This window comes from Sipha flava, unplaced genomic scaffold (genome assembly GCF_003268045.1).
Source record: "Sipha flava isolate LNK unplaced genomic scaffold, YSA_version1 327_pilon_pilon, whole genome shotgun sequence".
Classification (NCBI taxonomy): domain Eukaryota; kingdom Metazoa; phylum Arthropoda; class Insecta; order Hemiptera; family Aphididae; genus Sipha; species Sipha flava.
The window spans coordinates 8,579-34,093 of record NW_020273015.1 but is presented as its reverse complement, the minus strand read 5'-3'; the positions used below and the strand labels follow the sequence as shown (position 1 = coordinate 34,093).

Sequence of the window (25,515 nt, the reverse complement as noted above, 5' to 3'; positions counted from 1 at the left end):
ACGATAACATTTTCTTATTATTTTCAACAATCGATTATTTAATATTAATGTCTTTAAAAAATGTTTATTAATATGCATATGCGAAAATGCGTGTGATAAATAATTTCAATTGAACGCCATTGTTCTCAGTAGGTAATGATATTCTACATAGTCAAACTGTTTAATAGTCACATTTAATTTATTCTGATTTATGCTTCTACATTTAATTATTTATTTATAAATAATCTATAAGAGTGGAACACCCATGGGAGGGGGTTTGGGATTGAAGCCCCCAAATATTATGTTTTACGTTAAATTATATATTATACAATATCGTCACAAATATAGTATTACAATCATATAAAATATGATATTTTTTTAGAGTTTTAATATTATATTAGTTACACTTTAATATTTCAATTAGTAGGTAATAAGTTTTCTGGCAATCGCCAATCGCTTATTTCGTTGAAAATTATTTTAAGATTTATAGAAAGGTACTAGCGATGACATCGGTTTATTGAATTTTTATTGGTAACTAAGTTAACAATTATATAATTATAACTGTTAAATGTCAATTATCTGTACCCTGTGACATAAAAATCTCGTTTGGATAATTCAGTCTGTTCGATTTTTCCGTTGTGATAGTTGTGTTGAACACGGATGTGTAAAAAAATAGTCAAAATAAGTCAAAAACGAAATAAACCAGCTGGTAGCAGTAGTACTGTAACTACTAAACTATTTCATTGTACTTAACTTTTTCAGTATCAAACCGAAAATTCCAAGATTCAATGAGCCGCCCAATCCTCAAGAACTATTTGCCTCTCCGTCAACATCTGATATTGTCAGTAATTATGAACATTATTCTTCTTACGGTATGTCATTATTTGTCGAAAAAAAAACTCAATGACAAAGAAAAAATTCAAATTTTACAAAATGTGTGGGTCTCAGATAATAATTTTAATTTTTTTAATCAACAAAATTGGCAATTAATACAGAAAATTTAATGCACTTTGATTAACTAAATATAAATGGCTAACATATTCAAAAACTGAAGATAGTGCTTTTTGTTAAGTTCAATTTTTATTCCCTGAATTAATTAATTTCTTAATAGTCTTTCTGATCAATTTTTATAACATAAAAATCTTTTTACAAGTTTTAAATGGCTTTTACCAAGCGAGCATGATCCAAAAGATGAACAAATTTAAAGTTTTAAAAATCTTTTTGACTTTAATGAAAAATATATGCAACAAAAGAGTTTTTCTGTTGTAAAAGCCGAATTCGAACTGTGATATGAAATATTCAAAAATTGTTGCTATACTTTAAATTGTTGTAGTATAGTATAATATTCGTCAACCGAAAATCACCATATTATAATATTATAATATTTATAATACATATTATACATTATCTTTATAAATATTAAACAGATTTAGTAATTTTTTTTTTTTTTTTTTATTAGAATTTCCAGCAAAACTATTAAGCTCGACAAACATATTTAGTCATATTCTGAAGTTTTAATTTATTTATATTTTTTCTTATATTTTTATACGTTTATAGTATTTTTATAAACACATTTCCACTTAGATATTCCGAACATTATTTTATTGTTGGTTTATATTCCTGTTTTTATCGGTAGCTATCGTGTAGTATATAGACATATACGGATTTGTCTGTATGTAAAAAAATTAATAATATATGCGAATGGGATAATCAGAAATATTCGCATCTAATGAATTTTTAATATGATTATTCGATTATCTGCACCAATCAATTATGCGTATTTTTTCTGCTACTTATTCCAATATCATGCAGCTAATCAGTGTTCTACTCAGTAGAGTCTACTGAATTTAGTTATGTTCTGTTTAAGAGTTCTCAAATTATTTTATTGTATTTCACAGAAATATGTGCACAATGTGTTTCGTAAGTTTTAAGCGGAGAAATCAGCAATGGGAACAGGTATGAGTCATAGTAGCTCTCATTTATATTTAATAATAATTATTATACATATACATCTATTTACAATGTTTCAGTAATTTAGACAATATATTTTTTTTATCTTTTAAATAATGTTCCGAATAAATAATGAACTATAACAATATTAAAACATCTACTTTATGAAGTTTTTACTATTCAAAATTAAACAATGTCATAAATATTCATATACAAACACAACAGTGTAACTAATTCGTGCGTTTCGAATGCTTCGATTCTTCAGATTATGGATATGCATTTTTAACACAATAGTACATAGTATGTATTTTATACTAAATAGGTATTGTAATCGACAAATTTATCATGCAATACAGCATAATTTTTAAACGAGAATTTCATGATGATATAACAATGATATAATAATTACAAAATGTATATTGAAACGTCTATTTAGTGTTAAATATTTATTATAAAGCAAAGGGTAATCGGCAACAGTTCATTTATTTGAAAAACTTTAACATTGTCTGAATTTTTAATGACCTGACGTTACAGGGACAAGATATTTATCATATTCTGTAACAAACTGTTTGTAAAAATATAATAAAATGTCCGTAGGTTTACTCCGTAAAGAAATAAGGAAATAAGCGATTTTTCACGACTGTCATTAAATTAAATGAAGTATTTATGGTTGCTTATAAATTGTATAGAATAATTAAATGTAATCCAAACGAAAAGGAATGTTTATTTGACATGATGAAATGAGATTTTATTTAATGATTTTATTTAATGGAAAATTTTCTGAAAATTATACTCCAGTATCCTATATAAATATATATATATATATAGGTATGTTTGCCATTACAATAAATATGTCAAAAACTCAAAAGTTCGGTACTATGGTTTCATTTAGATAAATAATATTGGATTTGTGAAAATTAATTATGTGCATTTTTCCACGTAGTATTAGAAAATAAACATCGGTTAAAGTAACTTGAAATGAATGAAAGAGGAAGACTTTATTAAGTTCAAATATTAAGGTTTAATTTAATTTAAGTTTTATAAAATACGAACACTTTTATGTATAAATTAAAAGTTTTTCCTAGTGCATATAATTACATTCTGTGATTTAAAATAGAAAATGCAAGGACTAGAATAATTTATTGATAATATCTTATAAGAAAAGTAAATACGCTGTGCAGAAAGAATTGAATAAAAAACAAATTACACTTATAATTTTGTCTGCATCTCTAACAATACAAATTGAGGAAAATAATTGATCTTGACATCAATTATTCCTCTTCTAAGAATGATCAGTGAGTTTCATTTAAAAAATTAAAAGAGTAAATTAAATTTTCAAGCATCAAGTAAAAATATAATATAACACGCCACCCATAATTAATAATTAATCGCAATTATTTTGAATTGTGATTAGGTGTTGTTTTTATTGAAGATCAAATATAGGAAGATCATATGGAACACGTCAATGTAAAAGTGCAGACATTGTTTACTTCTCAATTTTTAATACTAAGAATGATAAAACTAAAGCAATTATAAGTGTATTAAAATTTTATTATATTTTAACACATTCAGTTTTTTGATGATTATGGTACTCTAATTAATTATTTACTATTGCTTAACAAGAATGTTTAAATGCTTTCTCTGAATAAGTCTGCAAAGGTAACACCAACATGGATACTGAACATAATATTATTTCTACTTTTGATAACTTGAATTACACAATCTCATATTTTCTTAATTATCTCATGTCTTAAGTCGAGTCACTTATTTCTCTTCTTCTTTTCGTAATACGTTGGAAATTTTAACCACAATCATATTACTTATTGCCTAAGCCACTTTCGTAACTAAATTTATCTTTTTTTTTATCTTACTAAAACATTAAACTTGTACTCAATGTAATATTATTTATTTGTAATATTTTGTAAATTTTAAACTTATAAAAAAATTAATTTTTTTTTTCAATTAGCATTTTATAAAAATTATAAATATGTTATCTGTCTATTTATGTTATTTAAAATTTTTAACTTATGAGTTTATTTGAAAATCTCATATCACTTCTATATTTAATAATTTTTTTTTTTCTAATCTAATGTGAGCCACAAAAAAAATAAATAAAATGTATTCATTTTTAACTAATTGTTAAAATCATCGTGAAAAAAAAAACATTTGTTTAAACAATTTATTTAATAAATATAAAAAAAAAAGTTGTAAATATTATACTAATATAATTATTTTCAATGAATTTATAAAATTGAAAAATAACGTAAAATACATAAGATTATGGTTTAAGTGCAGCCTAAACAAAATAAAATGTAAAATTATAAATACTATACGAAAGAAATGTTACATATCTTATTTGAAATCCTGTAACCAAATCACCAAGCTACGAATATGTATATTGATTTTGTATACTGTTCTCTCGGAAACCCATATGATGGGCAGTTCACTTAATTAAGTTGTGATACATATAAATCTAATTTGTATTCAAACGCGTTTGAAAATAATTACAGACCATCAATCCGATGACCTTCATAAATAATCTGAACATAATAAAGTTAAAATAGTTTTAATAAAATTAAAAATATGCTTACAAATATAATTACAAATATGCTTCAAAAATATGCAAAAAAAAATATTTTTTTTAACGCAAAATGATCAAATTAAAGATATTTTATTAAATATACTTGTACGTAACTGTATAAATGTTGTTAGTATATTATACTAAGCTAAACATAATTTCTAGGTATATATAAGATAAAATAAAATAAAATAAATAGATTGAAATTTAAAATTTTCTTTCAAAATATTCCCATTAAGTTTTTCATAGTGCCATGAAAATAATTTCAAGGTTACTTAGCAATAAATTGAATAGCCCAATAAAATCATGCAAATGCAACACCTTCCGAGCTCTTTGTTGTTACGAATAATGTTATCATAGAATATTAAATTATTACTATTAAAATCAGTAACTACACGTTCAAAAGTTGGATAAAATGAACTTCACGGTATCTTATGGTTAGTGAGGTAACTTGTGATTTATTATATGGTATACCTTGATATAACAATATGGTTCAGCCAATCAGAGATAATTATTTTAGAATACACGACACGGCACGGTGTAATGTGAACCATAATCATAATCATAATTCTTAAATAAAATCAGAATTCTTAAAAAAAATGAAACTGAGGTTACGGTTACGGTTACGGTTAATACCGGTTATAACCTGTTACCAAAAATTATTTTTAAGTTAGAATTTTAAGTGATTTTAACCGTATAGCTAACTACTTTATGTGTACGTCTTTATATTATTCTTTGTAACCTAATTCTAAAACTAATTTCTATTTTTCTTTCATTAATACCTACTATATGTATTAAGTATTGAGTACATTGTACTATTGTACATGCATTATAATTTCCAATTGTAAGAGTGTTATGATTTGAGACTTACTATAACATAACTATATTTTATTTATTTTTTCCGTTTTGAAGATGTTGAATCTGTAGTATTGCCTTTCCTTGGCCCACAGTGATAGGTATTCATACATCAAACAACTTCATTTTTATATAGTACGTACCAAAAATGACATTTATGTACCTAATATTCAGATGTTTACTTTTTAAGTTTTGGAATTAGAAATTATATATATAGGTAAGTGTCTATAGATAAACATTTTAAACTTTAAAAATTATCAGAATTTGGGTACTGGTGATGTAGTGCTATAAATCCAACAGGCTAATTTACATCACTATTCTAGGTATTGTGTATAGAATATAAATGTTTAATTTATAATTTAATGGATACTTACAGTCAATGTTGATCCGCAACTTTTGCACTATGATTTTTTTCAATATTTCGTCATACGTGAAATAACCATATACAGAATTCTGCGTATGGCGAGCCATAATTATTTTAATATTAAATAATACAATAATTTAATAATTAATACAAAAATTCAAAATGAACTATATTTAATAAACGTGTCAATACGCGGCATAAACGATGACCGTCATCACCTGCAGTCGCCAGCAGAATACAAAAAATGCAATAAGAGTAGTAATATAGGTAGTATTATTATGTGAATAATATAAAAATAACATTTAATAATGTATATCTAGTAACAGAGGCGTACTGGGAGTTGTCCGGCCCAGTGGGAATATGGGGTTACCGGCCCAAATATAAGTTAAATATAAAGGAGCATACCCTCCCCCCTCTCCCCTCAAAAAAAGTATACTTATTTTTTTTAAATCTTAAATCACTTCTATATTATAATAAAATATATTGCTAATGTCTTGTAACTAAAAATTGTATTTATATTAGAAGGCAAATACCGTAATATACTGGAGTAATATACTCTAAATGTATCGTAATTACATATCAACAAACAGTCAATATTAGGCTCAAACGAATTTTGTTTATGTAATCAGTGCCGTGCCTAGTATAATCAGCTCCCGGTGCTAAGAATAATTTCTAGTGCCCTCACCCCCTCTACCAAATATTTTTATACTTATAAAAAGTCTACATAACATTATTGGAGAGCCGGAGACAGATTCGTCAGATTTACCTTATTTTTCACATTAAACATTTTTGTCAACATGTACATTGTACAAAGACTTCTAAAGATGATAATATGTATACAGAAAAAGAGCCTTAACATAATTAATAAGTTGAATTTTCAGTAATATTACTTAGGTAGATTATAAAAATGCGTTTGGCGCCCCGTTGGTCAATGGCACTCGGTGCACACGCACCTCTCGCACCCCCTTAGGCACGGCCCTGTACGAAATTATAATTCATACTATGCATTATAATAAATTAATAACAATACATTTGAGAAAAAACATTATGATAAAATGTATTTAATAAAAATCAAAAGTTATTTTTTTTACAATGAAAACATTTTTGATATTACTCTGAAGCTAGAGCTTTTAGCTAGCTTTTAGGAATCAATAATATTTTCAATTTTAATTTTACCGAGTAATTGTTTTTCAACACTCATAATTAAAAGTGCTTCTAAATTATCTTGACTCATATAAACCCTAAGTCTGGTTTTAACAAGTTTTAGTTTGCTGAAAGTTCTCTCACAATTTACCTTGGTGACTGACAATGTAAAAAAAAATGCATTTGAAGCACATAATTGAGTATAAGCTGAGACATGTATTTTTAAATTGTATAACAGTTTATATACACATGGTAGGCAATTGTTAGTGTCATGTATGATGTTTTTGTTATTACCTGAAATCAAACATAAATTTAAAAAAAAAATATTAATAAAATTATTTTTGAATAAACAAAAAGTACAAGCTAACTCATAAGAAAATTCTGTATCAGAACATATATTGTCTTCATCGTTATCTATATCTGAATCAGTATCAAATTGACAGTAGATTTGTTTGGTTTTATCTATTGTAGATATTTTTAATTTTGGATATACTTTAGAAACATTTTTAAGTTATAAACAAAGTTGTTCATGGTCTAAATTTGCTAAATTTGCCAAGTGTTTTAAAGCTGTATTTGGCATTTGTTCTATTTGTTTAAAATTTTTAGGGATCAAGTATTGAACATCTGCTATCAATTGATTATTATCGGTGAAACGTTCATTTAGACTATTAGTAATCTGGTCAATTATTGTTTGATATGTTTCAACTCTGAACTTGTTTAATGATAACTCCGGTGTTTCATCTTCACATAGCTCATCATATATTCTTTTTTTCCTGATATTCTTAGTAACAGGTAAAGAAGAAGATGATACTAATCAATCTTCAGGAAGATTCATACTATTAAGTAAGTTGTTCATATTGTTCGAAAAATGTATAGAACATTCTAAAATACTGTCAAAGTCAATTTGTCCAATTTATAGTTTTACAGAATCTATCATACTCCAAGCTGATAATAAATTTATACCTCTTGTCTGAAGATAACGTGACGTTGGTCCAATAATTTTAAAGATTTTCAAAAATATATGAGCTGTGAGAATTATTTTAAAATTACATAAATTATCTAATAAAGAAGATGCTTCTGAACAAACTTTAGGTTCAAAATTTTTGGAAATAGAAATATGATGTAAAGCACTAATAACTATAGGAAAAAGACATTTATCACAATCAAAAATCCAAAACAGAGCTTTTTTTCGAGACCACCATCGCGTATTGTTTTCTCTTATTTTTTGAAGCTTTTTCAATTTATTTGATCCCAAACTTGAATCAATTTCATGTAACCATACGTGCATACGTTTATAAGATTCACTAAAAAATGTTGATAATCCATTCAAAAATCCAAACAGTTTTTTAGCTTCCATATTTCTACATGTATCACATACACATAAGTTAAGCACATGACTATAGCACCATATATAAATGCTTTTTTGGTTTTCTTGACTTTTAATCTTAGATTGTAAACCTGAATACTCTCCTTTCATGTTTGTTGTACCGTTAAATGATTCACCAATAATACGATCAAACTTAATGGAATATTCAGAAAAAAGTTTTTTTAACATTTTATAATAGCCATTTCCTGATGAATCAACCACTTTTAATAAAGCAAATAGTCTTTCTTTTACTTTACCTTCATAAATGTACCGTATGCACACTGCAGCCTGATCTAAAACACCAACACCTTGTGTACTATCAATTTGTAAACTGAAATTTTGTTCACCCGATTCCAATTTAATTCTATCCCTTATTGACTTCATGATAGATAAAACAACTTTATTCACGGTAGTTTTAAACAGTAAAGTTACCAGTGAACCCCTACCACAAGAAGTTAATGATTTCTTTTCTAAGTTTACTTTTCTGCGTTTGCTGTTCTCTATAGCGGAATTCAAATGTTTGTATAACGTAGCATTACGTTTAGCTGTAAACTTCACCAACTCCAAAAAATTTCCATTGTTCAAATTGTCTTCATCGTCCCACTTATATAAGCTTTCAGAGTTTTTAGGACCTCTGAATGGCAAATTTTGACGACCGAGAAATTTAACTATTTCAAAAACTTCATTTAAAACATGAATATTATCTAGAATTTGATTTTTTTTTTATTGCCATTAAATTATTATTGTACCAAATTCAATAGATTTATCATTAGATGATTGAATAAAGGCTTCTACTGAGTGCCTGTGAGTTGATGATTCTTCATGTATTTTAACAACTTCATGAATATGTTTGAAATTTTTACAACCGTTAGAAAATGTAGTAGCAGATGAACTAAAAGCAATGCAAATCGGACAGTATATAGCTTTGAGCTCATTATTAACACATAGCACTGATAACCACTTTCGTGCAATTTTTTTGTCATCTTGTGTCTTTCTAAAATAAAGCTTTTGTAGATCTAGTTGAATATTACTGAAAAATGATGGCTGAATAGGATGTTGTTTAACAAAGTTTATTTTTTTAGGATATCAGCATTGTTGTCTAGTTTAAATAACTCTTCATTAGGTGGCAAATGATACTCAAGAGATTCCACTTCCTAAAATATAAGTTTCAATCAATTTAATGATATAGAATATAATATACTAATATCAATATAGATATAAAAATTTAATTAAAGACCATTTTAAGTGCATTGTATACTATAATTTTTGACATTTTCAATACATTATTTAAGGTTTTTTAGTGCACTAAATTCATAGCCTTAATTATAACATTAACTATTAACTTTAATTCAATTAACTATTGTTTTATATATAACAATGTTCTTTTTTTTTTTATAACACAGTTTTGTCATTTTTAAGAAGTGCTTGGATTAGAAATAAGGTAGAAAACGAATGTAAAAGTGTAAAAAAAAAAAAAATTGAAGGTTTAAATGATTTATTGAATTGGATATAATTAGAAAGAATACTGTAGCATATTTTTATAAAAATTTTGGGGGGGGCCTGGGCCACAAGCACTGTTTTTTTAAGTGTATTTTCTAAAGAATAACAAGTATTTAAAACCAATATATTTAACTGTTAATAATATTAAAAACATTACCAATGATTTTTCTGTAGCTGTGCCTGTTTGATTTTTAGTCACAGTAAATGCTAAACTTGAACCAATATTTCTTATTAAATCATGCTCGTTTTGAACTATAGCAGTAGAATTCCTAACACACTAAAATTTAAAATAATATACTAATATGCTAAATAGAAAAGGCGTATAATAAATAATTAACACATAAATAATAAACACATTTTTATTCATTTTTTTTTTTTAAAGTTGAATTATTTCATTAAAAATTGAAAATTGATAGTTATATTAAGAAACTTACCTATAACTTCTCTGCAGCTATATTTATTTGATCACACTAAAATGTAAACAAATATAAACCTAATTAATATGCTAATATTAATGTCGTATATTATGTGTGTAATAAATAACTAAATATTTTTACATTAGGTAGGTAAATGTGTAAATTAAAATTATAAAATAAATACTTACTGGATTTTCATTATTCGACTCATTGCCACTAGGTTTTGTTTTTTTAAATACATCTAATATGTTTTGATATGATTGGGCTACAATTTGTAAATTAATTTTTTTTTCGCGTTCTTTTGCAGCTCCACATTTTGGCTTCTTAGAATTCATTATTTAAAATGTTTACAAACAGAAATAAAAAGCGTAAATATATCCAATATAAGGAATAACGCGCTATTATAATATGTCTTAATACAGACTAGTAGACCATACTAGACAAGAATACTATTATAGACAAGACTACAGTTTGTAATGTGTAGCGTTTGTACTCGAGCAGCAGTGTGCACGTCGTCACTTCGTCACTCGTCAGTCAGCAATCGGAAATACTCGCGTAAAAATAATTATTGTTATTTTTGGATGTATATGGTATATCTATGCTCACCCATACTGATATGATTTTACACATCTACATAAATGTACAATGAACACTAGAACACAAATACACAATACTACAAAAAACTCGCCAGCCACCACCCGGTGACCAAACGATGACCTGCATTTAAATGGTATTATTATTCATATTACATTGTTATTTGTTTATTAAAAGTTATAAATAGAAGTATCGTCGTACCAAGCTGAATAAGATGTATATTTTCTTTATTTTGTGTTAATAAAAACTTGCATTTATAACCGTTTTATAATATAAGATAAACATAATAGACTTATTTTGATATAATTATTTAATTGATTTAATTAATTAATTAATTATAATATTAAATAGTTCCTTTTGCATTTTTTAATATAAAATATTAATAATGGGAAAAAGTGCTATTAATAAAATATTTTAAATATATCATATTTAGAATATCATAAAGAATTTTGGTTTGATAAAATAATTAAGTAATTGCACCTGTATAAGATAGTTATATAGCCTTAAAAAATATTGCGTTATATTAATTATAATCTACGATGTTTTTATGTGAAATAATTATAATGAGTTAGGTACCATTAACAATGAAATAATGAGCAATTTTACAAAGAAGCAATTTGAAAAGCACCGAGTGCTTTGAGGCACGTGTTGAATTCAATCAAACTTAAAATTGTTCTATATGTTTCTGTACGTTATTCTTATACACAATAAGACTATTTTAGAATCATTGAAAATAATATTTAAAGTTCAAATGTAACTATTCACAATTGATAAAAAAATGGTTTTAAATTTAATCTAATAATTACTAAGAATCTATAAAATCTCCTCTTGTAACATCTAGCAGTTTAATTGATGTTGTAATTTTGAAAAAATATGTATTTTAATCAAAAAATGTTAAAACTGTGTTTCTGAGATTTTTTTTTCACGTTACACTCTACTCAAAATAATTGAGAAAATACGTTGGTATTCAAATGCTATGCGATGAATTTTAATGCGATACACAAGGGATATATTGTGTACGTAGATTAATAATTAATACTCGAGTAGTATATGTTGTATAAAATGATTTTTTTAAGATTATTTTACCTTCATTGGCTTTTTTTAAATTTTAACTCGTTATATTTTATCCACAGAACATTATTTCATGATTTATAATTAAAAAAAAATTTATAATTTTATAACAGAATAATGTTTGAAATATTTGTTAGCATAATTACGTGGTAACATAATTAAAACCACACGTTTATAAATAAATATCTATCGTGGTGTATATGTATATAAATACATTATTTTTTAAACGATATGTATTACATTATAATTATACGTGTGTATACTTTTTTTCTTATTAGAAGATGTTAAGCTCGAATATCAAGATTCTATAAGCGATTGATTGAGTAATTTACAAATCATGGATGGCTTGATGCCTCGGTTTTATTTTTGTTTCTTATACTATATGTGCATTGATTAATTGTATTTTATGCTAATTATCTAAGTTCAGAGTTACCATATACTTATTATTCAGGAGTTTATCTCGTCAAATATGTGTCCTTTATGCGTTATAGATACTCTAGCAGTGTTGGAACTTATATATATATATATATATATATAATATGCATAAAACTTATATGCAAACACAATTAACAAGAAAGGGGCGAAACACAAGAGCGAATAATACGAACGAAAAACGGTAAACAGACACTTTGTACTATTTATTATTTGAATAGCATACCGTGGACACTTTATAAATAAATTAGTAGAAATAGATCGCGGGCACTTTGTATGGTGATAATAAACCGGGAAATATATTTTACAAGATATATTTAATTAAATTACTAAAAACTTTAGATTGTGAATCGTGATTGCTATCAGTATGAGACATGAGTTGGGTGACACAGTTTAACATAACCTATACACTCTAAAATACACTATAAACTAAAACAAAACTGCTAAATTAAATCCAAACATTTTTCAATATGGTTATGATTATACCATTTTAAGAATAAATAAATTATATATTCGTTGGAAGTGTTTAAAATTGACTTGTACAAGTAAAGTTACTACAAACCTTTATGAACCGATGGGTTATAAAATAAAAATCATATTATTTTATAATAGGTATATCATAATTATTTTTTAAAATACTTTTTTTTTATTTACGTCATAGTATGAATTATTTACAAAATATACTGATCATAATCATGATCTGAGTGATAGCAATAAAGTATTAGAGTTGAAAAACCTTGCACTAATATGAAAATTCGAGCTATTAAAAGTAAAGAATCAACAAATCAAATTCTTCTGTTTGTAACTTATGAAAGTAATGATATTAGTATGATTTTTAATCTAAATATAATGTATATATTAAATATTTTATTATATTTATATAAAATAATTAAAGTTTAATACTATGCAGAAAAGAAAAAAAATGTATACAATACTTATTCGTTTTATCTCATCTTGGCATTTGTGTCAACCACAAAAATGTTAAGATAAATACTTTTTTGACATAATTGTTATATCTACCATATATTAACGCTATTTTCATACGTATATCAATGTAGGTAATACTAGAATTAAAAATTTGATATATTATTATATGATTTATAAGATAATTATTGTTTTTGTTACAAAAAATGTACGCAAAAAATAGGAAATATTGATTCTACATGTAAGATTATTCATCGAGCACGTCGTAAAACTGATCCGGAAGAATCCAAAAGTATGCAATTTATATTTCCCAAGAAATGGAAAACGACTATGGATAATGATTCAAAAAAATCAAACAATTAATAATTATTAATTTAATTAAAATTAATTTGAATTAAAATTCTTATAGGACAAAACATTTTAGCGAAGGATGACACAATTCATTCAATAAATTGGTTGGATCGGCTAATTTAAGTTTCTGGAGTATTTTACGATATTCTATACAGTTAAATGAATGTGCTAGTTATTTAAACAAAAATGTAAGAAAAAAAACCAATATTACCGCTTGTACGCTGAACAATACGTACGGTTCATCTGTATCCATTATGAAATCAATGTACATAAAGGGACATGAGTACATATATATATATATATATATATATATATAATAGTTTGATCTAAATAATATAAGTCAGTTCAATAACCGTAGCACGTGTATGATGATGGTGCAATATAAAACGACAATCGACCCTCACGTGTATTCGATTACACTGCATATACATACAATACGTCTGGGATTATACACGTTGATTGTTATTCTGTACTACTGTACTTGCAGACTATCCAATATAATGTGTGCAGTGCATACTGTACAGGGATGATTAGATGTTTTCGAAACATGTAGGACTACCTTAAATCTCGTTTGTTTGTATATGTGTGTGTGTGTGTGTGTGTGTGTGTGTGTACGATTCACGAAAAGTATAAACATTAAATTCTAAACGGGTGAAACGATACCATTACGAGTGTCGCACGACGTTTATAGATCGTCATAAATCTCGAGATAATCGTCGCCGCAGATAATATACAGCCTCACGTATAGACGTTTTTCCTTCTCTACTGCAGGATATCATTGCTCACTTGACCTTCGGATGGCGGACGTGTGTAGTGGATGACTGAAGATGGCCGTAAAAATAGATACGCTTCACCGTTATATTCAGCGCAATTACATAGTATGATCGAAAAGTCACCGAGCATAGTTAGGACGTAGACACGCGAGTGTAGGAATGTATCCAGAAAATTTATATTTGGGGGAGAGGGGAGGACTACAATTTTGAGCCCTTGTATCATTTCCTATAATGTTTTTCCTATGAGAAATTTTTAGAGCCTGTAGAAGGTATTATTTGACATTATATAGTTTTCATTTAATATTATTTCAACTTTGAACAGACCATACATTTTACTTTTATAATTAACTTTAAAATAACGTTTTTTACAAATTTTTTTTTTTTTTTTTTTTACTTTATTAGAGAATTAATTTTTTTCACAATGAGCGTATGTGTGAAATATTTTTTGTTGACATGATTAATGATTAATAAAAGAAGCCCACCTAGCTGTGACACTTTTTGTACTTGCTTAGTTATTAAAAACTTAATTATGGTTCATTAGGTCTCATAACCATTGGCGAGCTAATCGACTAGGAGGCCTTGGGCCAGAGCAAATTAAGAGGACCCGATCCACTCAGGCTCTCTGGTTTCGAGTGATAGTAGAGACAATATTTCCCTCCACTCTACGGATGTTTTTTTTTTTTTTTTGAAACAAAGACGATTTCCGCTGTACATTATCGATTAATATTTTTTTACCGCGCAAGTTTATCAAATGGATTATATTACCCGGCCGTAGGCGGAAATCAAGTGACATAATTTTTAGAATAGGGTTTTTCACTTTGTAGCACGATTTATGAACGGACAAGTAAGCCGCGGTACTGGACATGTTTACTCTGTACTCGGATATTATCGATGGGCTCGGAAACATGTGTAAAATTCCTCTCCTCGATCTCCCCACGTCACACATCCTGCCGGGCTTGGCGTAAAAACGTAACCCTGGGTTTGAACAAATTATCACGCAACAATGCGTCAAAACACGCGTGTGTAGCTGTAATGGTGATATGGGTGCGGAGGATCAAATGCGATTCACACGCGTCGATACATACACGTACACTAGTGCTCTGTTTGGTCCGGTCCGTATCGTTGTGATCCGGTTTTATCATATACAAATTGGTAAAGATTTCGGTCCGGTCATAGTTTAAACTATAATCATTTTACTTGGGTCCTGTTTCTAAAATATAAACAGATCGTTTTCTAGCTCATTTAAAATCCAAATGATCTTAAATTGTAAAAATCATTATTGAATAATAATAATACGTGTTATTAATTCTTTAAATTCCATATAATTCAATAACACGTATATTATCGTGGGAATCGATGTTTTACTTCTATGCCGTTGTTTTATATATTTTGCAGGTATACTGAGAGATATATCTCAGGGCTGTTCATGGTGCCTAATAATAATTATTATTGAAAATATTTTCACGAACAACGGTTGTTATTATTCTCGTTATGGTGCGGGCGACTTGTAAAGCGGATACGGCGGGCGCGACGTTTGTCAGACGATCACTACGGCCGCTAAGGGATGGGACACGCGTTCGGTCACCACTAATGTGGTAACCCACTGAATTATTGTTCTGGTTATTATTCGGTTCAGTGCGGTAACTCGGTGCGGCGGAACCGCGGTAACCGGTGAACGGCCCGAAACAACGGGATGCGGTTTAGCGATCGTCCGCATTCTCCGCCGCGAACCAAATGGTCTTTCCGTACTTTCCGGACGTGCGCGCGGTCACCCTCCCCCCTGATCATGACGGTTCCCGCACGGAGTTTTCGATTAGATTTCAGCCGAACAAAGTTCGCGGGCGCGCAACGGCACTGCTGGCGACGTGTTCGGTGCACGCGAGAAACGAAAAACTTTGTTCGCGCGATGGTGACCAGGACGCGGGTCGGCCGATCGTACCGTAACGGGCGCGGCACAACTTTCGGTCGGTCTCCGCGGGCAGATTAGTCGTGCACCATGTATACGTGAACGCGTGTTCTCCCGGCCGCAGGGATCTATTTTCGTCCGCCGTCGTTTACGACGAGGGTCTCTGACCTTTTTTTTTCTATACGGCCGCACCGAATCTAAGAGATACGCTTTGGCATCGCGGGCCAATATTCCTCGGAGGCGTGGAGAACTAATGAAATCGAACACTGCACGAGGGGATGGATGAGATTTGTTCGGATTTGAAATGGAAAACGGAAAATGTAAAAAAATGTAAATCAATATTTTATTTTTATAGCTCGAAATTTGTTTTATCGATATACGAGTAAGTTACTTGATGAGAGGTTTGAAATTTCTTTGAAATTTCCTGATAGCTTGCTTCAAACTTTGTTGATCTAATCAACAGCGTCATTTGCGAGTGTTCGTTGCTTAAGCCAATTCTATACGTAAATTTGACGTATTTCATTGTTGAGAACGTCTATTCACATAGTAAGCGTAGCTAAATATTGAAATTATTTAAAGTGCACATTTTTCAGAAACTTGGTTTGAAAAGCTTAATAAGCCGAAACCAGCCCTCAGGCCGTAGGTTAAAGATTCTGGATTAAAATTTTTAAGAGAAAATACGTTTTTACAAAAAAACAAAATTATTTTCAATTGTGTTATTATGCTTAACAGTTGTTTCTGTATATTTTTCATCGACAGTAGGTACAATACACACTTAATTTAACATATTTTACAATACAATAGTTTTAAAATAATAATAATAATTATTATTATAATTAGTTTATAAAGCGATAACCTAAATATTTTTAACAACGACGGCTTAGTCTTCATTATGTAGAGTACTTTCCACAATTCTTATCAATAACCTTTTCCGGAAGAGACCTTATTATAATGTTATCCTTTAACTCACAGATTTATGTGATTACTGAGGCTTTATTAAGCATTTTTTCTCTCAACCCTAATTCATGTCTAGTCATTACGAAAAAATAATACCAAATTATCTTGTACAATTACCCTTTCCTTTTCAAAACTACTCTTCCCGTTAATACACTCATACCTTTTTCAAGGTTTATTTCATATTTTAACTTTCAATGGGCTCTATTTCACGTCGAAAAATTGCAAAACGATTTAACGGCACCTCAGGTATCTAAACAATAAATACATTATGTACGTCAAACATCAAGTCTGAAAATGAATTGAATATTTCTTGGTGTATTCTTAATATCTTTTAAGATAAATTTTACGAAAAAGGCAAGTATAAATTGTATGTATCTATATACTATTTGTAGGATATTTTTACAGACGAATTATATGATAATTGATAACCACATGATAATTTACATTTAATTGTAAATCACTGTAGTATTGAATTAGGTTGAAAATGTACCTGCTCTGAATGATCGAGATTAAATCTCAAATTCTAAAATAAAAAAAAATGGCATGTTTATTGAAATTATTACTGTTCATTGCATAAAATATAAAATATAATATTACCCTGTTGGGAAAGTTATTGAATTACGGATTATCCTAAATAGATGGAAAAAAGTTATAAAAAACTTAAGAACACAACAATTAAACAAAATGTATTAATAAAATTATTTTTAGTTTTAAAATGGTATAGGATAACAGAGTGAAAAAAATAAGTTTAAGGTTTTACATTGAAAAAATAAGTTGTGAACATTATATTTTCAGAAGTAACCGTTTAATCTAACTATCGAGTTCATAGAAAATTGTATAATAGGTACTCAATATATATATATATATATCATGTTAATACAAAAAATGTGGGAGTATGAATATACGCACGAAGAATTTTTTGTTATTTTGTTTATATTCTTTGTCATCTTTAGAATTTAAGGTTGATGATAAAAAGTATAATGCTCGGAATTTGTATCCTAAACGATCGAATGTTTTTCATAGATATTTTTATATTATTTATATTATATTTTTAACCACTTATTGAATCGTAAATATGAACAAATTTATTTTATACTATATTTAGTGCTATAAAGCTACCATACATGTAGTTATATTGAAGTTTCATTGAGCAAATAAAATAATGTGAAGAGTTGACCCACAGCGGAACATATGTCGCAATATGGTACATGGATTCTCACTAACGCTGCATCTTATTGTGAAATAAACTATACGTACAAAATCTTTGGGACAGAGGAATCAGAGTCCCGACCAGTGTTTACACGTAGCTAATCGTTTCGGGTGGAATGTTTCCCTATCGCACACAAGTGGAGTATTTTGTAATAGGTTGACCTAACCTAACATGTACACCGGGTGACTGGCCTTCGTAGGTTTTTCTTAAAGGTAGAGGACGATTTGATGGTCTTTTTATTATGTTCCGATGGAATCGAAGGCGTTCAACCGATCAGCAACTGCGCCGTCGTCCGCCACATTAACTTGTTACGACTTTGTTGATCTCGACAACAGTCTTTGAGGTGATCTAGCCCTATTTTGTGCACATTGCGGACTTTTCATTGACAGATGGGCTTATGGGCTATATTTCAATATAGTCGACATCCGTACACTCTTGGTGACCAAATAAACCGAAATGTATGATTCTTTTAAAAGTCACTATTAATACATAGCAGAAAGCCACTTTTCAGTTTACTCCTAGTGTTGAATTTCGAAAGAAACTTATGGTGTAGTGACGAAAAAGCGCAACAGTAGAGTATTTGTTTTGTTACTGCACGGTAATATAGCAGTTTTATTAACAAATTAAATAGTTTTAAAATCATGTCGAATAAGCTTTCTTAAAGTTTACCGCAAACTACACGAACCTATTACAGAACCTTGTCATAACAACTGTTAAAACTTTACTGATATTATGTCTCGTATTGTGGTTAGGTCCGTTTCGCCAGCACTGCCACTTTCGAATCTTAATATCAAACGTTTCCCCAGAACTCTCTTCACTAAAAGTTTAACAAATTCAATTTTCAATGACACAGTATTATGCACATTATTTTGTACAATTTTGTACAACCAAAATAAATTTTTTTACAAAATCCCCCCCCCCCTTAACACGAAAAAACCAGATTTTTCCATTCCCGTATAATTAGTATACAAAATTTAGTATTAGTACAAGTATATAATGTATTTAATACTTTTTGTGTAAACGGTTTTTATATTTTTTCTTATTGTTATTTGCATTTAAGCCATCAAATACTATAAACAGGTATGGTACGAAGGAAAGTAAAACTCAACTGGAATCTCAGATTATTGATATCATTTGGTTATTAATAACTTATTGTTAGCTATTAATTTATTTTGGTTAAAAATTAGTACTGTACAGCGTTTTGGCTAGAAACACAATAGAAAATATGATGACACTGGTAAAACTGGTAGTTCAAATATTAGACACGTTACTCCAGCAAGCGAATGAAAAAGTAATTGCCTTTTTGTTTTTCATATTTACTTTCAATGTGTTATTAATTAGTACACGTTTTGATTTTTTATTGTACTATAACGACCAAGATAGGTATTTTATTTTATACAGTAAAATATTTTAATACATTATTATTATTTTCTATGTATAATACTAGGATTTAAATATTTAATTTAGGTTTCAAATAAACGCTTATCAAGGTTCGTGCACATATGCATATGTGTGCGCGCAGGTATCTGAGTGTGTATCTGATGAATCTTTGAATATCGAATATTGGGTCCACGAATAATCCATAAAGTATTTAAAATTCTAGTGTAACTCAACAAAAGGGAGTTAGGGAGTTCTACTCTTTACTAGTCTCATTTTGCACATTGTATGCTTCAATTAGTGGTTATCACCTTTTCCCCAGCACACGCATGGTAGATGAATTTTCTCGTGTTATGGTAGAGCGGTTCTACAAAATTATATTTTGGTTGTAAAAAATTGTAAAATATAATGTACATAATACTGTGTAATTTAAAATTGAATTTGTTCAATTTTTGGCAGAGTGCTGAGGGAACGTTTCCTCTCTTGACAAAATCAGGTTTTATCGTGTTTGAAGGAGAGGGGGGGAGATTGTAAAAAAAAGTACAAAATACCTTTAAGGTTTGTTATTAAGATTCAAAAGTGTCAGTGCTGGCGAAAAGGACCTGTTGTGGCCTACCAAGTTTACGAATTCAACTAAAAATAAAAAATAAAATACAGTAGAAGCAGCTTATTAGAAACACGGATTATTGATACAATCGCGTTATTGAAACAAAATATACCGGGACGGACCGGCCATATATTAGAACATTTAAAATAAATCGGATTATTGAAACAGTACATCGGTTATTTGAAACAATTAGGCGAAGATCAGTTGACATATACACCGGTTATCCGTGCAATAATCAATATAATTTAATCTTATCTTTGCTGTCGTTATGTTTGTACATGGACGGTACTTTATCTTACGTCCTATACGATGAGCACTTTTCTGTACGTATCGTTAGTTCAACGTCATCGTGTGTACGTAACGGTGATTAGTGTTTCGTAAATCTAAATCTAAAAATGTTCAAACGCCAAGATTTAAGTGCTAAACAGAAGTGCGATTTATTACAATCATACGACGGGCTTCCAAAAATTATTTTACGTGATGCCGCAGCTCGTTTAAACGTTTCTCATTGCACATTAAATAGACTTTTAAAAAGTCGTTCGAATATTGAACGCGCAATAATGGACAATGAAAGTGATAGTCGGAAAATAAAAGTATAAATCTAACAAATCGCTTATTAGAAACAATCGGATAGTTGACACATTTCACTTTGGTCCCAAAATGTTTCTAATAAGCGGCTTCTACTGTATACCTAAAATAATGATTCTGGAACTAAAAAGTTTGTATACTAAGCATATTACTAAAAAAAAGAGTAAAAAATATCTTTGGTTAGAAATCTAAAAGCTGTACAGTGAGATAAAGAAATTGGTATCAATTATGATATTATTGAAATTGGTTCAATAATTTAAATTATCTTATTGATTTGCTTTTCGAAAGGTACATTTATTTTATTGATTAATCAGACTTAATTTTTTCGATAAACTAAACATAAAACTAACGAAGTTAATTTGTTCAAGAATATAACACGAGTACTTTCAAAGTGCTAGCAAAGCTTTGTCTTTTTGTGATTAAATTATGTCTATAACTATTCAACCAACCAAATAATATTTTATATTTACATAATTTAAATAATAATAGTACAGTTATAATTTTAATATAACTGCATAGTTTAGTAATTTAATATAAATATATAAATTTAAAGGCAAAAATTTCAGTAAAATGCTAATAAATATTTTTTTAGTTTTTACAGTAATATTATTATTTAGTTTCAGAATGCTTTTAAATGGAGACTGATCATATGTCATATATCTTAATGAAATTTATTATACAGAAAATAATGAGTTATGACCAGTTCCTTTGTTATTATCATAGTTTTTTAGAGAACATAACAAATGAAAAATAAAAAGGACTAGTAGAAATGGGTATAAGATGGATACATAGTTTATAAACAATAATGAACCATCGCATCCGAAGAACGAATATGAGCGAAGTCTTGTGTTATATATACTTGTATTAAAATAATACATTTTGAAAATAAAATATTAGCTATATATATTTTATTATTGCACGTTTTTAATAAAACCACATTTAGTTTCAAATATTTGAATTATTTTAATTTTGAGAGTCTTTACATTAGATATTACATAAACTTAATGTACGAGTTTGTATAATATTTTCCGATCTCAAAAATAAAAAATTGTATTTTATAAATTTGATATAAAAAAAGTAATCAACTGTCATCATAATATTTTTGAATCAATCAATCGTGTTATTTATGGAATAAAAAAAAAAATGACCATATCAGATTTTGTGATTTTCTAATATTTTATTTTTAAATTGCATATTGCTAGTCTGGCATTACATTATTAATGTAATGTTAATCACATATTAACAAAACATTAACTTACCTACTTATTTTATGAAAAAAATTAAATCGTGAACTGTAGTTCAGCAAAATTTAGTATGTTCAAAGTTCTGATTACTATTAAAAAATCGAAGAACATATCTGTAGAACGTTCCTATTAAACATTCAATGTTATAATATTCTGAATAACACTTTTTAACTTAAAAACTGTTCAACTTCTTAAAATACAAAGTTTATAAAAGAAATAGCATCGCAATAAAAGCAACATGCAGCTCAACATTTAAAAATCTCCTAACTATAATAATTATTTAATTTAAATTACATAAACACAAAATTATTAAAAGATACAATTTTTATTTCTAGTAAAATAATTTAAATAATAACATACATATTTTCATAGTTCAGAGGAAAATAAATAGAAGATGTATTCTCGATTCAAGATAATTTCAGGTATTTTTTTACCACCATTCAATACAAAAATGTCAATACTCACAATCTACTCAATAAGTATCTTTTTAATTTGAAAAGGTACATAATGTTAGGATAAATTTCATTTCATTGAAAAGCAATTGAATCTTAACGTTTTGACTGTTAAATTTAATCTTTCTTTCAGAAAACGTAAACTCGTTAGTTAATTGACTTCATAGACTAATAACGAGCACAAAGCCTCTATAGTTCAACAGATGATGAAATGGAAAAAAAATATAATATGAACAGGCATAATTTAACCAGCTTTAATTCTGAACATGCTGCGCTTACTATTAGGTAATGATTTTAACCCTAGTATACACGTACGTCCACTCATTGAGTTATATACAAACTCGTTAACCAACTTTCATCATTAATCTTACACACAGATTAATTATCTGTAAATGCTAGCGTTCACTAATCGTATAAACTAAATGTACCTCCAATTAAAAAAAAAAGAATTATGAAAGAAAAATAATCTTCTTAATTCTAAATTGTCTCCGCCGTTAAGATAATTTTCCGTGCAGCATCGAGTTCTTTTATAATCGCGTTTACAATCAATTATTTTTTTCCTGTTCATGTTTTTTTTATTTTTTAAGTAAAGTATACTCGTTCGATGACAGTGCGTTGGTGGTTTCTAACAGTCATCTCTCCCCTGAAAATCGAAACCACTGCAGTGGTGGCAGACTTTGAGTTTAAACGCCTTCCCACTCGGCAAATCCTTCAATTTAAACTTTATTAAAATTAATGAAAATACCATTTAACTCTAAAACTATAATTTTTTTTTTTTTTTTTTTGGACAGTTTTTCAAGCGATGTTGGTCAATGAAATAATGTTCGAAATTGTAAGTGCGAATTTCATAAAAGCAATATATAATATTTTGGTGTTTATTTTTTTTCGCACTTGTTTTTTATCTGAAAAAGAAAAGGTCAAAAATAAATATTTTTAGTATTACTAAAAAATAAAATAAATGTATAAATTACTTATTATTTTATAACATATCTAAATTATTAAAATATATATCTCTTAATTTAAATTTATAACTTTACCTTATTGATGCCCTGTATCTTGTTACTTTTAATTTTTTTTTTATCAGTTTAATTCTCCATTGGTTTAAGTTAATTAAGCGTATTTATTTATATTATCCATGCAAGAATGCATTTTTAAAAAAATATATAGAACCCTTTTATCATTTTTAAAGGTAACATAGCTATGTTTATAACATAGAATAACATAGATAGGTATTATTTCATAAGTACAAAATAAAATAACAATTAACTTTAAAATATAACTAATTATTTACAATTAATAAATTATAAATTTAATACATTATCAACAAAATATGATAAATAGGTATAATATTATTGATAGAAATTAATCAACAAAAATAATGAATTATTACAAAAACTGTAGAAGTAATAATTTACAACATCATGATATACGGGGTAAATGACTTTTGTCATCCTATAATGACTGTACAATAGGGTGAAGCGTTGTTATATAAAAAAAAAAAAAAAAAATACGAATATTATTTTACGCAAGATATGGAGTTGATGTTTTATTACTGGAGTATTCTGGTAATCAAAAAATGTTTGGATTATATAAAGTTTAAGTACTGCCCCTAGGTCATTCAAGTTTGTTATAGTTTATTATTAGCTATTCGTGTGGGCCATGCTCTATCTTATAAAATATATACATTTACTAATGTTTAGTATGGATTGTGTGTTATCCATGATTTGACGTAGTGCGTATTGGTGTTATTTAGTGTAATATTATTAATTTTATCCGATTATAATAACATATAAAATGATGGCTTTACTTAGAAATGAAATGAAAAGTCCTATTTTTGGTTCGGGGAGAGAATTGCCAAATAACGTCTTACCTACTTACGAAGATGTCATGAAATTATTCATCTGATTCAATATAGTTCAGGTAAGAAGCAATACAAAGATATAGTACATAATATAAGTGAAATAATAGCTACGAAATTTGAAGAAGCTAATAAGCTAATATACATATTGTAGAACATTGTACAATTTTGGCACATATTAAAGCTTACCATGAAAGTTATCGAAATATTCTAAAACCTTATAAAAAAAGAAAAACTATTATGAGTTATAAAATAAAATTATTAAAAATTGAAAGTGAGATTAAGAATCTATTTGACATTGCAACTTGTAAATGCAAATTATTTGAAAACTGTTCATGTGAAAAAAGTCGAAAAGTACCAATTAAAAAGAGACCATTTTTAAGTGACCAGCGAAGTACTCGAAAAATGATGATTAATTCAGTAGATAGAAACTCAACATTGAAAAATGTAAATAATATGACCAGAAAACTTCAATGATATATATGATAATATATAAGTAAGCCATAAAAATCGTAATGCTGCATATTATATTATACGTATATGCTAGAGCTCTTGATTTGATGTGGGTAATACCCATGTACCTACAAACTCGGGTACCCGGGTGCCAGTTTATCCGGGTAATACCCGATTTTGTGGGTAGTCAACGTTTTCGGGTAGTGGGTACCCATTACCCAATATTTTCGGGTACCCGATGGTTTTTGATATACGTAAACGGTTTAGCTAAGTCTTAACTGCTAAGAGATAATCAGTATTAAATTATACATTACACAATTATCTAGATGGTAATAAGTATACAAACCATAACGAGTACTCGAAATTTTGTAAATCGAGTAATACCCGTAAGACCAGGGTACCCGGATACTCGGGTATCAAGACCACTAGTATCTGTTTCTAAAGAAATTAATTGACCATCCTTGGTTCGTCACTGGGTGCCCCTCTTCAATCAACACGTGATTGACGTTACTGGCTGTACGCGCCACGACATGCATCGTCCGCATTGTTACCGGCATTGGTGTCCGA

The 25,515-nt window shown here is 28.1% G+C and overlaps 1 protein-coding gene and 1 long non-coding RNA gene across 2 annotated transcripts; both read right to left on the bottom strand.

Moving 5' to 3' along the window:
• Positions 1 to 7,380: 7,380 nt before the first annotated feature.
• Positions 7,381 to 9,218, bottom strand: LOC112686879. The gene is made up of 4 exons (XM_025559341.1): positions 9,187 to 9,218; positions 8,985 to 9,127; positions 7,920 to 8,903; positions 7,381 to 7,679 (listed from the first exon to the last, which is right to left on the bottom strand). Exons 1-4 carry the CDS (start codon positions 9,216 to 9,218, stop codon positions 7,381 to 7,383), a joined length of 1,458 nt encoding a protein of 485 aa, XP_025415126.1.
• A 689-nt stretch (positions 9,219 to 9,907) lies between these two features.
• Positions 9,908 to 10,940, bottom strand: LOC112686877. The gene is made up of 3 exons (XR_003148929.1): positions 10,340 to 10,940; positions 10,170 to 10,205; positions 9,908 to 10,012 (listed from the first exon to the last, which is right to left on the bottom strand). It is a non-coding gene; the product is annotated as an uncharacterized LOC112686877 (long non-coding RNA).
• Between the last annotated feature and the right edge of the window lie 14,575 nt (positions 10,941 to 25,515).